This window comes from Oryctolagus cuniculus, chromosome 8 (assembly GCF_051225735.1).
Source record: "Oryctolagus cuniculus isolate XC-2025 breed Fujian yellow rabbit chromosome 8, ASM5122573v1, whole genome shotgun sequence".
Classification (NCBI taxonomy): Eukaryota; Metazoa; Chordata; class Mammalia; order Lagomorpha; family Leporidae; genus Oryctolagus; species Oryctolagus cuniculus.
This window is the reverse complement of record NC_142874.1, coordinates 65,421,463-65,438,373: the sequence shown is the minus strand read 5'-3', so window position 1 is coordinate 65,438,373 and position 16,911 is coordinate 65,421,463. Positions and strand designations below refer to the sequence as shown.

The 16,911-nt window shown below is 48.7% G+C and overlaps 1 protein-coding gene and 1 pseudogene across 16 annotated transcripts in view; both read left to right on the top strand.

Moving 5' to 3' along the window:
- Positions 1-830: 830 nt before the first annotated feature.
- Positions 831-3,207, top strand: LOC149125033 (small ribosomal subunit protein eS26-like; annotated as a pseudogene).
- A 5,081-nt stretch (positions 3,208-8,288) lies between these two features.
- Positions 8,289-16,911, top strand: part of JADE1 (jade family PHD finger 1) — a 63,120-nt gene continuing 54,497 nt past the window's right edge. For 2 of the 16 annotated variants that reach the window (XM_070047587.2, XM_089302488.1), the window contains exon 1: positions 8,677-8,837. Coding sequence is in view for 2 of the 16 variants with exons in the window: in XM_051819882.3 (XP_051675842.1) it covers positions 10,818-10,836 (19 nt within the window). In the remaining 14 variants the exon portion in view is untranslated. Of the gene's footprint in view, positions 8,422-8,630; positions 8,838-8,923; positions 9,358-10,234; positions 10,385-10,630; positions 10,837-10,885; positions 10,987-16,911 lie in introns of those variants that run through there. The other 14 variants (XM_070047582.2, XM_070047581.2, XM_070047588.2 and 11 more) reach the window with 12 other exon arrangements.

Sequence of the window (16,911 nt, the reverse complement as noted above, 5' to 3'; positions counted from 1 at the left end):
TTTTATAAACCCGTCATACTCCCACTCCTGCATTTCCTCCCTCTGGGAGTGAAGGCCCGAGTTTGTGTGTGTTATTCCCCCTTGCAGGTCCTGAGTTCCGTGCACAATGAGAACCTGTTGGGTAAAGGAAGCGACCCTCTTCATTCTCTAAACCTTGGTTCCAACTTCTCCATCACCGCCACAGTCAACCCTGCAAGCCTCGTCCACCACAACATGCCTCTTGGCGCGGTGCACCCACGCAAAAAAGTGAATTTTCAGACAACTTTTAACACAAGAATATAGCGGCTTCACCTCCATCCCTTGCTTCATTAACATCAGAACTGAGCCCGTGGGAGGGGACCTCCCTCCCGGCTTCCTCTCTCCCTTCCACTCCGCTTGCTCTGCCTCAGAGCAATGCGAACCCGTTTTTCATTTGCTAATGATCTGGGCTCAGGTTATAATGGGCCATTAAGGTGTATTGTGGAGGGAAAGGGGGAAATAGAACTTTCCGGTGGAGGCACAAAGAGATGGTGGGGTGGGACTGGGGGGACGCGAGGGAGGCCCGGGATCTGATCCCGTCTGGAGGGAGGCAGGGACTCAGGGCAGGACCCCTGCAGGGGCCTGTGTCCTCCGCAGTCACGGTCTGGGCGTGCTGGGAGCGGATTTGCCCCTGTCCCCCGGTCCCTGGGCTCCCAGCTCTCCGGTGCCCAGCGGGTGTCCCCCCCGGGCACCTGTCTCTCTGCTCAAAGGTCTGCCTGACCCTTGCGGGCGCCGCTTCTGAAATACCGCGGTGACCCCGGAAGCCCCCGAGACACCTCCTGGACCACCGCTGAGCCGGTAGAGTGTTAGAGATGCCTTCATCCCAGGCTCTCCCAAGGTCTGGCTGCCTCCACTCCGTAACCAACGCCACGGGCCGGCCTGCGTCATCTCACCTGGTAACTGCCTAAGCCTCCTCGCTCCCTCCCTGGGGTCCATCTACCGGCCCAGGTCCCGCACTGAATCCAGAGGTTGTGTCAACAATCCCGACCCTGGAGCCTCACCCCCATCTTTACCTGGCCAGCACCTCAGTCCTTCGGGTTTCAGCTTCAGAGTCTCATTTTCTTAGAAGTCCTTTCCCACTACCCTCCTCCCACCACAAGGCAGGGACTAGGCTGCTTCCCCGGTTCAATTCTCACCTCAGATGTACCGCTGCAATGTCATAAGTGCTTAATAAGTATTTGGGGGATGCGTGAGGGAAAGTTAGGCAAGAAAATTCAGAGAGCAGTACGGTTAGAGGGTGGTGGGTGGGAACAAGACCTGCAGTGTGCTTGGTTCACTAACTTGAGTGTGGATCACAATTACCCCAGGGCTTGTTAAAGTACTGGGACTCAACTTTCTGATTTGTTAGGTCTGGGTGGGGCTGCATATCCTGCAGTTCTGAAAAGGTCGCAGGTGCTCCTGCTCCTGGTGGTTCGAGATCACATTTAGAGTTACCTCTGCTTCTACTGAGAAGGCTGGAGGGGTGGACTAGGATGACTTTTCAGATAGAAAGGTGAGGAGGGGATGCCCTTTGGAAGTATCAAAGGTGGTGGTCAACTTGGAGACATCTGAGTTAGATAATAAAGACAGCATTGACCTCCCTTAGCTGTCAAGGTCTAGGGGTGGCTATGAGATGCGGTAGAAGTGGACTCTAGAGGAAGGTATGGTATGAGGTGGTCAAAGACCTAAAATTAACAATCAATACAAGGAAAAAAAGACAATAACAGGGTGGGGGCTGGCTTTTGGTGCAGCTCGGGACACCAGTTTTCCGTATCAGGCGCCTGGTTGACTGCTTGTTCCTCCACCTCCAATCTAGCTTCTTTCTAATGTGCACTCCTGGGAGGTAGCAGGTGATGTCTCAGGTACTTGGGTTCCTCTATGCCCATGGGGAGACGTTGATGGAGTTTCTGACTCCTATTTTGGCCTGGACTAACTCTGGCATTTGGAAAGTGAACCAAAGGATGGACAATCTGTCTCTGGCCTTTCAAATAAAATAAAAATAAATAAAAATTTAGAAATCAGCACTGAAATGAAAGATGTAAGTAAAAGGGGAAATTGTAAGATGGAATATTTGGCATCATTCTAATTGCATTAACAATGTGCAGAAAAAGACTCAAAACTATGACAATGTTTTACATTGTCATTTCTGTGGTTCAGTTTTATTACTTTCTTTCATTTTTCTAAAGTTTCAAAACTTTCTCCATTAACATACATTCTTTTTGTAATGAAAGAAGATATTTTCTTATTTAGAATCTCCTCGGTCTTGGACATTTCCATCCGGCTAAATTACATTATCTCCTGTCATTCAATTTCACACTTGTTTCACTTTGACATCTTAACTTGTGCTAAGAGGATGAAAATCAACAAAATGAAAGCCTCCAAAATGAAAAATAAACAAAAGAAAACAAAAAGGAAGACAATCTCATGAAAAAAAAAATTTAGTTGGTACTTACAACAACCAGGAAGCGTCAGGGGTACTGGCATTACAGTCAATCCATTTACTTGAAGGTTGTAAGGGGCTACAAGGCTCTTCAGGACTGGGGACCACATCAACCTGGCCATACAGAGAACTCTAGTTCCTACACTTCTTGTTCCTTCTCAAGGGGTTCAGAGAGGTGTTGAGTATGTTCTCAACTCTTGTTCAGAATTATTTATATAAGACCCCCATATATATCATTCAAAAAAGTTAATAAGAAATTGTTCTTTTCTCTTTTGGGTCCTTGCTTCCAAGATAACAAAGAAAAGAAGGCACAACGACTGTGTAGTCACACGCAGCCTGTTCATTGCACAAACTGCTCCATGCTGCCCAAGGACAAGGCCATTAAGAAGTTTGTCCTTCCAAATATAGTGGAGGCAGCCCGTGTCAGGAACCTTAAAGCCAGTGTGTTGGACACCTGTGTGCTTCCCAAGCTGCCTGTGAAGCTACGTTATTGTGTGAATTGTGGCATTCACAGCAAGGTGGTCAGAAATTGATCTTGGGAAGCCCTGAAGGACTGAACACCACCACCCTGATTTAGACCTGCTGGTGCTGTGCCACAGCCTCCACCAAAGTGCCTGTCAGGAGCTGAGTCTTTCAGGGCTGAAGGATAACTGTTATCTATTTCTATTAGGCCGTCACAAAACACACCAAACACCGGAGTAAGGGAAAGGGTTTTTTGGGGAAAACTCAGCAGACTGGAGGGAAGGGGTGAAGAAGGAAAAGAGAGAGAAGGAGAGTATAAGAGAGAAACAGAGAAGAGAGGAGCTAACGAGCAGAGAAGAGAGACGAGATGGGGAGAGAAGGGGAGAGGAGCCAAGAGAGCAGGAGAGAAGAGCCAAGAGAGCCACAGCTTCAGGAACAGGAAAACTTTGCTGGAGGCCCGGGCAGGGAAGCAGGAGCAGCGAATCCCATTAGGATGGGGGTGGAGCTTGACAACAGCGGTTGGGCCATGTGGCCACCTGGCTTCCAGCAATGGTGGCGGGGGCTAGAGCTTAGGATGTAAATCAGGGTGTAGATGGCACCATAGATAAAACTGCGCCAGTTTCCTAACAATAACTATCTTATGGAAATTAATATTTACAGAAAAAATATTATTTTCTATCATTTGATTACCAAAATTAATTTTTAAAGATTTGCTTAATTATTTGAAAGGCGGAGATATATTATGGGCCCAGGAGCTTCCAACTCCATCCACGTCTCCTATGGGGGTTGCAGGGGCCCAAATACTTGGGCCATCTTCTGCTGCCTTATTAGGCATATTAGCTGGGAGCTGGATTGGAAGTGTAGCAGCTGGGATGGGAACTGGCACTCCAACATGGGAAAGTGGCATCACAAGTGGAGGCTTAACCAGCTGCACCACAACCCAGGTCCCAAATTTATTTTTAAAAAATCTACTTGACAGACTATTATATAAATTTGAAATGATTAAAGTACATGAAAATAAACTTTAGAACACAACCCGTTGAATGCTTGCATAATAATAATAATAATAATAATAATAACAACTCCGCTGTGGGCTGTTTATACCAAGTGGCAATGGCTCTTACTGGTAAAAATTTCTTGCTCATTTCCCTAAAGGAATGAGTTAACATGGGACTTCAGGGCCTGTATCCCTCCATTTCACATGTGAATGATTCTGAATCTTTTGTCAAGGCCTTGTAATTCTTTACCTTCAGAGAAGAAGATGAAATGAAATGACTATGTAAACATTCAGGGGTTTAACCAATGAAGGATTTAAAAATCAAAAATACAGGTATAGATAACCAAAGTTTTATTCTTTAAAATCCATTATTATGGAAGAAACTCATCAAACTGTATATGACCACCACAGAAAGTAAGGGATATATAGAACTGTGATAATCACAAACCTAAATCACACCAGGAAAGACTAGAATCTTGGTATTTCAACTACACTGACTGCTTTGTCACTGTTTTCTTGAAAGTATTTTCATCTCCAATAATAAAGTATGAATTAACAGAGACTAGGAAATGGCCAACCTGCAGGATTTGGCAAGGTGAAGCCAATAAGCGACAGTGTGAAATGAGAAACTCGTTTTCCTAATTGCCAGCTTAGTACTTTTTATTCTAGGCTGCTGTGTTGCCGCAAGGCAAACTATGTCACTGCTTTCCCATTTTAGAAATAAGTTGTATGAAAGTTTCCTTTGTGGTATGATGGCAAAAGACATTATTTAAGAAATGCCATCTGCTGATTATTAATGACACAATGTTTTTACAAGTTCATTATGGATTCAGGTTGTCCCCCATTTCTTCCAATATTCATCACGTTTCTTTTCTAAGTTTGATGAAAACTGCAGAAATTACAGTGTTAAGAGGAAAAGAGCCTTAGGTATTATCTTTCCTATCATCTTGGAAGGAGTTGGGGGTGGGGGGCAGCCAAGCCCCAAGGAGATTTGTTCAGAGTCATATTGTGAGTTGGGGGAATAGCCTGACTTCTAGTCTCAGGCTATTTATAGCACATGGCTCAGGTGATCAGTGTTTTTAAGCCATGGTACTATAGACAGGATGTTCATGGGACGTTCAGTCCTGGCTGAAGTATCAGTGTGGGGAGTTCATGTGACATTTTATTTCTGTCATCTATTCATTGACTCTTTTGTCTGGTGCTTTAGGGGTGGGAATAATCAGAAAAAAGCCAAGTAAAATAGTAAGTGAATTAAAAAAATTTTTTTTAAATATTTATTTATTTGAAAGGCAGAGTTAAAGACAGACAGGAATCTTCCATCTGCTGGTTCACTCTCCAAATGACCACAAGGGCTGGCGCTGGGGCAGACTGAAGCCAGGAGCCTGGAACTCCATCTGGGCCTCCCCAGTAAGTAACAGGTACTCAAGCACTTGGGCTATCTTTCCCTGCCTTTTCAGGCACATTAACAGGGAAACTGTATTGGAGGTGGAGCACCCAGGACTATGAGTGGGTGCTCAATATTGAAAAGTAGAGAGAGAAAGAGCCAGCGATATCTGCCACTGGCTAGTTCACTCTCCAAATGCCTGCAACAGCTGGGGCTGGGCCAGGTCTAAGCTAGGAGCTGCAAACCCTACCTTGGTCTCTCACACTACTCTAAGTAGACCTGACTACTTGATTCATTACCTGTTGCCTTCCAGGGTGCACATTAGCAGGAAGCTGGAATCTAGACCAGAGCTGAAACTGGAACTCAGGCACTCAGATATGGGGTGCAGGCATCGCAAGCAGTCTTAACTGGTAAGCCATAATGCCTGTAAGGACATCACAAAACACACCAAACACCAGAGTTAGAAGAAAGGTTTATTGTCAGATGGGAGAAGCCTGACAGGGGGAAGAGGGTGAGAGAGTAAGAGAGAGAGAGAGAGATGTGTGTGGGAAGCAGGTCCTATTATATCTTTGCAGGGGGCAGGGAAATAGGAATAGCAAATCCCATTAGGGTGGGGGTGGAGCTGACACCTGTGGTTGGGCCATCTGGCACCATTTTACTACCAATGCCCACTCCTGAAATTCTTTATTTTTTTAAGATTTATTTATTTTATTTGAAAATCAGAGATACACAGAGAGAGGAGAGGCAGAGAGAGAGAGAGAGAGAGAGAGGTCTTCCATCTGCTGGTTCACCCCCAATTGGCCGCAAGGGTTGGAGCTATGCCCATCCAAAGGCAGGAGTCAGGAGCTTCTTCCCGGTCTCCCACGTGGGTGCAGGGGCCCAAGCACTTGGGCCATCTTCTGCTGCTTTCCCAGGCCATAGCAGAGAGCTGGATCAGAAGTGGAGCGGCCAGGACATGAACCGGCGCCCATTTGGGATGCTGGCACTGCAGGCGGCAGCTTTACCCGCTACGCCACAGTGCTGGACCCCTGAAGAGTCTTTAAAGCAAAATGACAGAAGTAAAGCTGAATGGAATTTTAAAAAGTTGCACTTTTCCACGGAGAAATGATTAAGGAAGAGACAGACACAGAGGTGGCAGGGTGGGAGTGGGCAGTTTCTTACTGCCAGGGACTGCTCTAGTAGTTTGACGTGGTTATCTCATTCCTCTCAACAGTCCTTCAGGTAAGAGTCCAGCCATTAATCTCATTTCATTACCTGGGAACAAACTGAGGCTTGGGGAAATCCTGTAATATATGTTGCAACCACAACACATGCTGCTAACTGCGAGAGCCATATCCAACCTAGGGATTGTCTGGCTATGAAGCCAGTGGACTTTTAAAAAAAATTGTTTTATTTTATTTAAAATGTTGTCTTTATTTAAAAGGCAAAGCAAGAGCAAGAAAGAGAGAGCAAGAATAGCAAGAGCGAGATAGAAATCTTACATCTGCTGTTTTTTTCCCAAATCCCAAAATGCCCACATTAGTCAGGACTCAACCAGGCTGAAACCAGGAACCTGGAACTCCACCTGGGTGTCCCAAAGAGGTGGCAGGCACCTAAGCACTTGAGCTATTGTCTGCTGCCTTCCAGGTTCTATTAGCAGGAAGCCAGATTGGAAGCAGAGTAGCCAAGACTTGAACTTGGACTCTGATATGGATGCAGGAGCCCCAAGTGTTTGTAAATTAACTAGCTGTGCCACGATGTCCACCCTTTATTATTTATTTGAAAGACAGAGAGACAGAGACACACAGAAAGAGAGAGGGAGAGAGAAAGAGCTTTGCTCTGCTGCTTCACTCCTCTAAATGCCTGTAACAGCTTGGCCAGGCCCAAGCTGGGAGCTGGGAATTCAACCTGGGTCTCCCATGCTGGTGGTAGGGACTCAACTATTTGATTCACCACTGATGCCTCCCAGGGTACACATTAAAAGGAAGTTGGAACTGGAGCTTAGAATTGAACCTAGGCACCCCCATATGGGACACTCAAATAGCTTCTTAACTGCTGTGCCAAATGCCTCAGGTGCCTGCCCCTGAAGCCTGTGTAATTTTACTTTTGCAGACAGTATGTACAGGGTGCACCACTGAAAATAACAGTGACTGCAGTATAATACCTTATGCTAATAGTAACGATGATAGCTGCCATGTGGCTTTTCCCAGCTCTTAACAGCATCGCCCGTATTTACACTCTAGTAAAACAGGAGAGGAAGAGAGAAGGACATGTACTTAAGACTTCTACTGGCTTACTTTGTTTTCTGGAAATAATTGAAATACCCAATTAGTTTTGTTTGCCATTTATGAGATTATAATGTTCTAGATGTGGGTGTATGGGTTGGTGTGTGATTGTGTGAAATCAAACCTGATATATTCAGAATTATTGCAGTGGATAAGTATGCCTTTTGGGCTTGATATTCAATTTTGTAATTAGTAATCACTGTTCCCATTTATTGAATGGGAGTTTTAATCTGTACTTTTTCCCTTTTCCTTTTGAAGCTCAATGTCACACCCACCCATGTTTCCTTAGGGGACCTGTGAAAAAAATCTGTTACCCTACATTTAAAAGCAAGTTTGTATTCTGTGGAAAACCAGTAACCACTTATTTTTGCATATAAATACCCCCCAAATGAATCTATTATGATGAATTTTATATTAGTCTCAAGTTCTAGTTTTAGCATTAGGCTGGAACCTCATATTTGGAAGATGTCCAGTCCTATAGCACTGTGGTATCTATCTAAAAATGCTCACGTATCTCTTGATGGACTAATATCCATTTGCAACGAGTAGTTAGTTCCACGTGAATCTAGGTGAAGAGGGTGTTCCTTTTCTAGAAGTGGATTACCTGTTTACAAACGTCATTCTAATCCGCAACTCCCTAAAACTGTTACTATAAAAACAATAGAACTATTCTGCCGTTCCGCCTAAAAACAAAACCTTTCACCCAAATTACACGCCTTACTAGCCACATTTTTACCTCCATGATGTTACGCTAATTTGAAAGAATGTATTTCTAAAGCTCAGACAAGAGTTGGAACTGGGACAGCAGCTCGAAGAGATCCTTTCAAAGCCCACTCCTGCGCCTTGGAGACACCTCAAGAATTCGCAGGCTGCAAAGGTAGGTGACGGAAGCTACCTCGGGAGCTGCGCACCGCCGCTCTCGGCGAGCGCCCGCGGACACAGGCCGAGCCAGCAGCGGCGAGGGCCGCGAAGAGTTAACCAGGGACCGAGCCCCCCGCGCCGCGGGCTCCCCGCGCTCTCCCCCGCCCGCCCGCCCGTCCCCACCCTCTGCTTTTGGCAAGGGATTAAAGTGCTCCCCCCTGTGGCAGCAGTGACCCAGAAATGAGTTTGATTCACACAGTCCTCCCTCCATAACAAGCCCAACGCCCGTCCGAGAGTGCCTCCGTGCGCGAGTGCCGGCTGTGTGCGCGCCGGCGAGAGCAGGGGCCCGCCCGGCTCCCGCCCGTCCGTGCGCCGCGGCCCGAACTCATGCGGCGCGGAGCCCAGCGCCTCGGCCGAACCCCTCCGCAGCAGGTAGGCGCGCGGGCCGCGGGGGCGGGGGGCGCCGCGCGGGTGTCCGCGCGTGTCCGCGTGGGGGTCCGTGTGCGCGTCCTGGGCCCGCGGCGGCGGCGGCGGCGGCGGCGGCTGCGGCGCGGCGGCGGCTGCAGGACGAGCCCAGAGGCTCAGCCATATTTGATGGTTTTGTTGCTTTGCTCGGGAGTTCTCGGGAGTAATTTAATGCCGAAGGTCGCTGCCTAGTGGAAATAATATAGTACGTCATTAATATGGCGCCAAAAGATTGGGTTGTCGATATGCAGCGAGGAGGGAGGGAGGCAGCCGCCGGTGCCGCGTTACTATCCCACCAGTAACTTGGGCATTGCCGGGGCGGGGGCCGGAGGAGGAGGAGGACAGGATGGTTTTTGGATCCTGAAAATTGATCTGTGTTGGATCCGTAAGTTTTATTGTGATGGTGATTTTTTTTTTTTTCCATATCGCGAGGCTGAAGACTTAGCTTTCTCTTCTTTCGAATTTGCGAAGAACATGCCGGTTTCAGGTGAATCGTCAATTAAACGCGTTTAGGAGCAGGAGCCCAGTTTAGTTGGCTTTAGTTGATAGAATTTTCTCAAAAGCCAAAGTGCATTTAGGCTGCATGAAAGTGGAAAGCATAGTAGCAACTTGGTAGACAGATGGCAATGGCAGAACGCAGGTTCGCGTACATATATGAATCCAGAGTACGTGTGACCGTGTATGTATGTGCGTGTTGGTGGGGGGGTGGGTGGGAAGGAGGACTGTATTTGTCCAATCATAGGTGTGTGAAGGTACATCCGTGCGGGGTGGCCGCAGTCCTCGCTCTTGTCACCGCGTCACCACATGTCCAAAATATTCATTGCATCAATTCAAGGGCAGTGAGCAAGGGGGTGGAGGGACAGCTTGGCAATTAGATTCTTCCAAAATGAGATTCCAGGGATCAGATCTTTTACTTGCAGCAGGACCATAAAGTGAAAACCCTTCACTGGTCAAATCGGGCAGGAGTTGCATTGGTAGAGCAAAGTACCGATTAATCATGAACTTAAAACGGATTGCAAATTGTAACCTTTGGCACCATCTGCTGATTGTGGGGGTAGGGTAGGGGGGTCCCTCGGTCTCTTGCTGCTCTCCATGAACGTGCAGTGTGCACCCCGGGACTGCAAGTTGCAAAGCCTTTCAGTGCACGTGTCTTGTGCCTGTGAGTGTGTGTTTGTGAGTTGGGGGCTGCCGTTCGGTAGCCAGCAGGCTTTCCGGGTTGCTCGGCACTAGCTTGCAAATGCGGGAGAGGGATGGAATGTGGAATGTTGACCGGGGAACCGAATCCTGTCGGAACGGTCCCATTTGCTGGAGAAATTCGATCCCTTCCACCTCCTTCCCGCTCCCCCCCCCCCCCCCGCCCGCCTTCGGGCAGGAGGCGGGGCTGAGGACGCGGCTGCTGCTCAAAGTGGCGGAGCGCGGCGGCGGGAGGCAGGTGCACGGCACCCGCCAGTGGGGGTGCCTCAACTTCCGCGGGCGTTTAAATAGCAGCCTCTCTCCCCTCCCACCGGTAATAGGTGATCTGGCGGCCGCGGGCGGCGGGGGGAAGGGGCTGGGGGAGACCCGGGAGCGAGCCTCCGCGGCACGTGGGCAGGTGCTGGGTGGCCTCGGGGCCAACTTTTGTAGCCCGCCTCTGGTGTTGGAAGAGAGGCGGCCCAGTGTGGAAATGGGGTCGGGCGGCGACCGAGGCGCGGCCTCTCGGCCACGGCCAGAGCGTCACCTAACGGTCCCAGCAGCGCTGCCGGGGCCCAGGATTGGGGGATTGCGGGGGCGGGGACGCCCGGCCCGCCGCGCCCGCGCTGCGGGAGCCCCGCACAAAGCCCGCGGCGCGGGGGTGGCCGCCGCGCCCCCGCCCCGGGAACGGCCCGAAGCCCGTCGCCGTCCCCGCGCAGATTCCGGCGGGCGGCCGCAGGCGTTTGTTTGTTGGTTCCGCGCCGCCTTCCTCGCCGGATGGCTTCCTGTGACAGAGGTGATACACAGTTTCCAGAACTGTCTGGGGGCGGGAGCGGCGACGAGAGCGGGAGCCGAGCCCGCTCGGGGCTGCTCGCCGCCGCCGCCGCCGCCGCCGCTGCTCCCATCTTACAACCGTTTCTCGCCGGCGCGCCCGCCCCTGCCGAAGGTGCCGCCCGGGAGGGACTCGGGGAGGGGGACGGCGCGGCCGTTTCCAGCGGCGCAAGTGGCTTCTGGACGCGAGGGAGCGTTTGATTTGCAACTGGGGCCGAGCGGATTGGTGCAGCTGGCGGCGGCGGGGCGGGAGGAGCGGCGGCGGCGGGGGGTGGCCACTTTCAAATGGAGAGGGCGGCGGCGGCGGCGGCGGCGGCGGCGGCGGCGGGGACGCCGCTGCGGAGGGAGCGGAGCTTGGTTGCGCCACGAGAAGGTGTCATCACGGCACCGGGGCTAATTCCGGCGGAGGTGCCGGGAGTTACTTTCCCCTCCTCCCGCGCTGTTGTTTCTGTCGCCTCGGGGAGGTGGGGGGGGAGGGAGGGAGGGAGAGGGGGCGGCGGCGCGCGGAGCCGCGGCCCTGCGCACTCCCCGGCGGGCGGCCGCAGCCGCGCGGTGCGCTCTCGGTGCGGGGCGGCGGCCCAGCGTCCCCGGAACCCCCCTCGGGGAGCCGCGGTTTCCGCCCTCCCCGCCCCCTCTCTCCCGCCCTGCAGCCCGGTGCTCCCCCCACGCCAGCCCTCCCCCACCGCGGCTCCCCCGGCCCGGCTCGGGCTTTCCCACCCCGGGCTCCCCCTCCTGGGCGCGCGGGGGCGGCCGCAGTCCCGGCGCCGGTGAAGGCGGCGAGCAGACAAAAAAGCGGGCGATTTAAACGTGCCTTCGAAGCCCGTTAGGAATGCGTCGTCAGCCGGGGACCGTTTAAAAGCCGCCGGCTTTCTAGTAACGTGGAGGCGGCCGCCCCACCTCGCCTGGCCTGTAGGGCCAGGGTCCGTCGCCCGCCTTTATTTACCCTGGCCGGGAGGGAATTTGAATTTCCTTTTTTTTTTTTTTTGTAAAATGATCGCTGCAAGTGAATGACTTGAGACAGAGCTGCGATTTTAAAGAAAAGTGGGAGAGGATCTGAGGTTTCCATTAATGGGAGTTAGCTTAGGGGGTTCTTCCAGGTTTTTATGAGGTGAACTATTTTTCCTTTTTAGAATACCCGCTGTGAAGGCCAGCTCTCTTGCTCCTTGTAGCTCGAGGCTAATACCTTCCAACGCTAATGAACTAGTTTTAGGATGCAGAGAATTTCCCTGGAAGCTGATTTGGTAGTGTTTCACCACCGATGGTTAAGAGATTTCATAGTAATTTACGTTTTGATCAAATCACAGCTCATCAAGATTTAATCGCTTCTAGGTGGAGAAGGAAGGGTTCAGTGTAATCGTACCTAATACTGAAAACACTTGTAATACAATAATTGGTTGTTTATAGGGCAGGCGACACGGGACATAAAAGGGGGCTGTTGTGTGGATGACACTTTCTTGGCATGTATGTGGGACACAGAATTGTTAAAAAGTGTTGATTTGTATCTACTTGAAAGGCTGAGAAAAAAAAAAAAAACAGAGGGAGAGATCTTCCATTTCCTTATTCACTTCCTAAATGCTCACTACAGCCAGGGCCAGGCCAAAGCCCGGAGTCAGAACTTCATCCAGGTCTCCCACGTGGGTTCCAGGAACCCAAACAGATGAGACATCACCACCGCTGTCCCCAGGGAGCTGGGGACTGGAACTGGCCCAAGCAGTGTCTTTTAATCAGCGCCACAGCATCCGCCTCAACAACCCAGAATGGTTAACTTGTCTTTTACCCCGAGGATCTTAGTACTGTTTTCTGTCACGTTTAGCTTTTAAATCAGACAACTTCCCGGTCCTTTGATTTTTTTTCTGCCATCCTTCTCTAAGTGTTTCTGTTTGACCTGACCCTTTGATTTCAACGTCTAGAAAAATACAATTTTCAACTGTGTTAAGTGTTGGGCTTCCACGTAGCTCCTTGTAACCCTGTACTAGCAGAGATCTTGAACTTGATTCCATCTTAAGATTATAGGCTGCTTTCTAGTAAGAGAAATTGGGGTGTGTTCCGCAAAACTGAGAACTTTGACAAGACTAGATGTATATGTTCATTTGCAAGGAAAAACCCTCCACTCTTAGTATTAGTTCTGCTATCACTTGATGGGTTTTCTGTGTATAAAAAGTCTTTTTATTAACCAATGTTGAAAGAGCAGCTATGCAAGGGAAACAGGGAAAAATGGTCAGTGTTCCTGAGAGGGAGTCCAGAGAGCTAAAACTGTAGGAAGTTTAAGGAACCGCCTACTTGGTGTTAGAATCAAACTATTGGCCTGGGGAAGAAGGATGAACTGAAACAAACTTGGAGGATGCGGTGATAATCTTCACATGTAAACACACCTGATACTGATTTTTAGTGGTTTAAACAAGTTATTACAGAATGGGTGTTGCATGTACAATGTTTAAAATTAGGGACTGCAGAGAAGCAAAAACACATTCCTACACCCAGGAAATCACTGTATCACCTTCCAGATAGAGTTCCATGCGTGGGTGTGTGTAGGTGCTGTATCATACTGTACAGACAGTTCTGTAGGAGGGTGGTCCCTTGCTCCCCTCCCCCACCTCCTAGCTTGGCAGAGTTTCACCTCATCTATTACCAGGACATATTCACATTTCCCTTTGGCACCCCAGAATCAAAGAGCCACTTTGTCTGAAGTCACTATCCAGTCCTTGACCATTTTTTGGTATCTAGTTGTTTCTCTTAAGTGGATGGTGAACCTTGATAACTTAGTGACAGAACCCGGGAGGCTGAGGAGGCCATCCTTTGGAAATAAAGTCTGTGGTATGAAAAGAACTGGGAATGGAAATAGTGTTTATTGTAATTTGGAAGTCTTAGGTTTGAAGATCATCTGTTTGAAAACTACTTTAAGAAAATTTGTTTCCCTGATGTGTTTATCCACAGATTTGTTGGAAAAAGATTTACCAAATGTTTGTTTCAGTTCTGAGGTAGTCAGAGCAGCAAGCGTGAAGACTCAAACACTGATCCTGTCCCCTGACTTCAGGGTTGGGAGGGAGTCCCTGAAGCTGCTGCTGCTTTACCCCGGCGTTTGTGAAGCTCTTGACTGCTGGGTGTTGTGGCACCTGTTACGCTATTACAAGCACTGGTCTGTCAGAATTTGTATCATAAACCTGTTTTCCCACGAAGCTTGCAAGATATCTGGAAGGAGAGAGACATTTTAGCCAACAATCTTCCTTTTTATTTGGACTGCATGAAAAGGTTTGCCTTGGTTGGTAAAAACAGTTACATCAGTTTTTAACTTCTTTGGTACCACATTCAAGAATATGCATCCCCTCTCCTACTTTTTTTTTTTTTTTAAATACATACTGGGTGTTTTTGCTTGAAGTTGTTAGTTTCCTAGAAGGTATCAGAAGCCTGGTAGAATCTTAATTGGGAAAGTATTTTTTTCCCCCATACTTACTTATTTATTTGAAAGGCAGAGTTACAGAGAGGGAGGGACAGACAGAGATGTCTTCCGATTGCCTCAAAGGCCAGGGCTGGGCCAGGCTGAAGCCAGGAGCCAGAAGCTTCATCTGGGTCTCCCATGTGGGTGTCAGGTGCCCAAGGACTTGGGTCATCTGCTACTTGCCCAGGCCCATTAGCAGGCTCCAATTCAGGATGCCAGCATCACAGGTGATTGGCTTTACCCGCTACATCACATTGCCAGACCCTGGAAAGTATTTTAATTCCTGAGACAGGTAACATGCTTCCTTGAACGATTTAGTGTTGAGTTCATTTTCTCCATTTTCAAGGTCTTCAGCACCGTATATACATGATGTATTTAAAATTTGGACAACTGGAGCCAAGTGTTTGGTTCAGCAGTTAAGATGGCACTTGGGGATGCTTCATCCCTGTCCCTGTCTCACTTTTTTTTTAAGTCGTTCTCTTGTCACAACACTTGATTATTTTTATTGGAAGGCAGAGTTACAGAGAGGCAGAGGTAGAGGCAGAGAGAGATCTTCCATCGGCCAGTTCACTTCCCAAATGGTCACAGTGGCTGGAGCTGGGTTGATCTGAAATCAGGAGCCAGGAGCTTCTTCCAGGAATCCCATGAAGGTGCAGGGGCCCGAGCACTTGGGCCATCTTCTACTGCTTTCTCGGGCCATAGCAGAGAGCTGAAACGGAAGGGGAGCAGCCGGAACTAGAACTGGCGCCCATGTGGGATGCCGGCACTGCAGGCAGTGGCTTTACCTGGTTCGCCACAGCACCGGCACCTCTGCTTCACTTCTGACCCAACTTTCTGCTAATGGACATCCTGGGAGGCAGCAGGTTGATGGCTTAAGTAGTTTCTCTCTGCCACCCATGTGGGAGATTCAGACTGGGCTCTGGGCTCCTGGCTTCACTCCAGCCCTGCTGTGGCAGCTGTGAGTGTTTCTTATAGAGAGTGAACCAGCAGATGGAAGATCTCTCCATCTCTCTGTAAAGTGGGGAAAAAAAGCCTTAAAATATTAGGCAATTATTTTTATGTTTGTAGAACATACCTTAGAAAGTTGTCTGTTATTTGCCTGGTGTTATTTCTTACGCAAAAACTTTGGTCTGTGATCATGATGGTGTATATGTTTTTTTGCACTTGATAGCTCTGGTGAAGCGGGTTTCCCTGTCTTCCTAGAAAGGGTAGGAATGGCCTTCTTTGCAAGTAGAGGTGGCATTTAGCTAGGTTCTGGCCCAGGACACTTGAAGGATTACTTAAGATGTCGTTCCTTAAAGCAGTACAAGTAAAGACAACCGGATTGCGAATGGAAAGCTTAGTTGCTGGAGAAGGCGTGTCTTCATTTTTGATCTTTCATTAACTTTAGACCAACGGTACTCATAGAAGATACGCTCTCGAGATGTATTCAGTGACTGGACTTTTGATTACAGCCAGTTCAGTGTTTATTTTTTGCTTTTGGTTCTAAAAGTAGAAGGTATAACAAGGTGATTGAGGGCAGTCGAAGTGAATTTATTTCCAAAACCTTGGGTTCTATTGGGCTTAACATTGAGGGGATTCATTACGGTTTTTCTTTTGTTGAAAGTACTCAACATTAGCAGTAATATATATGAAATATTGATCACTTAGTGTCTGCACAGGAAATTCTGTCAATTTGAAAATTCATGATAGTTTTTGAGACAGTTTCTAAGCAGTTATTTTTAAGTCAAGATTTCGGTGGTGAGGGCCTAAGCCAGGAATAAAATAGGGCGTTGTTTTCTTTACTCCTTGCTCTGAGCAAGGAGCAAGAAATGGCTCGGACAGCAAGTTGCTTGAGGTCGAGCTGCATGGTTTGTTTTTCACTAGCACAGAGTACACCAAGCACAACTTAGCATTTTTCTTGATTACTCACGGTCATCTTTACGAGCATCAGTTATTTCAGTGTAGAACTGTTACGATGCACGTAAGACTTGGACACCGAGTACTTGTGGCTCATAAAGTGGAGGACACTCCTGAGATCTGAAACCCGGAGGCCCTGTCCCCCAGAAGATGTGACTGGCACTGAAACTGGTGTGGCGGTGCAGGGATTAGGTGGGTTTCCTTGCAAGTACCCTTGCAGTCTAGTTAATTATTTAAATCCTAGTAAGTGCTTGGGATTTTGCTCTGATTCTTTTCTGATTCTGTCACTGTTAACCTTGTGTTATGGTTAACATGCCTGTCTGGGACTGTCATTTTATTGGCTATTAGCTTGAAATTGGGAAAAGAAGCTTGTTAGAAATTTTCATTACTTAGTGAACACCAGCTCCGAGTAGGAGTTTCAGGCCTTCTTTGGAGGGTGACTCCCTGGTTTCTGGATGTGGCCTTCAGTTAAGTCGCTTGAAGCATTCGCCCCCTCCCCCCTCATTCTTTCTTTGGGAACCTGTCTGTTCTCCTTAGGACTTGTTTTTCACCAAGTGAGTACGTCTGATCCTTTACTTCATAAGCTTTTCAGGTACTTGTCCAAGATCTGGTTAACTGGTTCACCTTTATACATGCGTAATGCTGGTAGTCCATGTTTTAGGCTTTGTGTGAGACAGTCTGTCCCAACTGCTCAGCTCTGTAGCT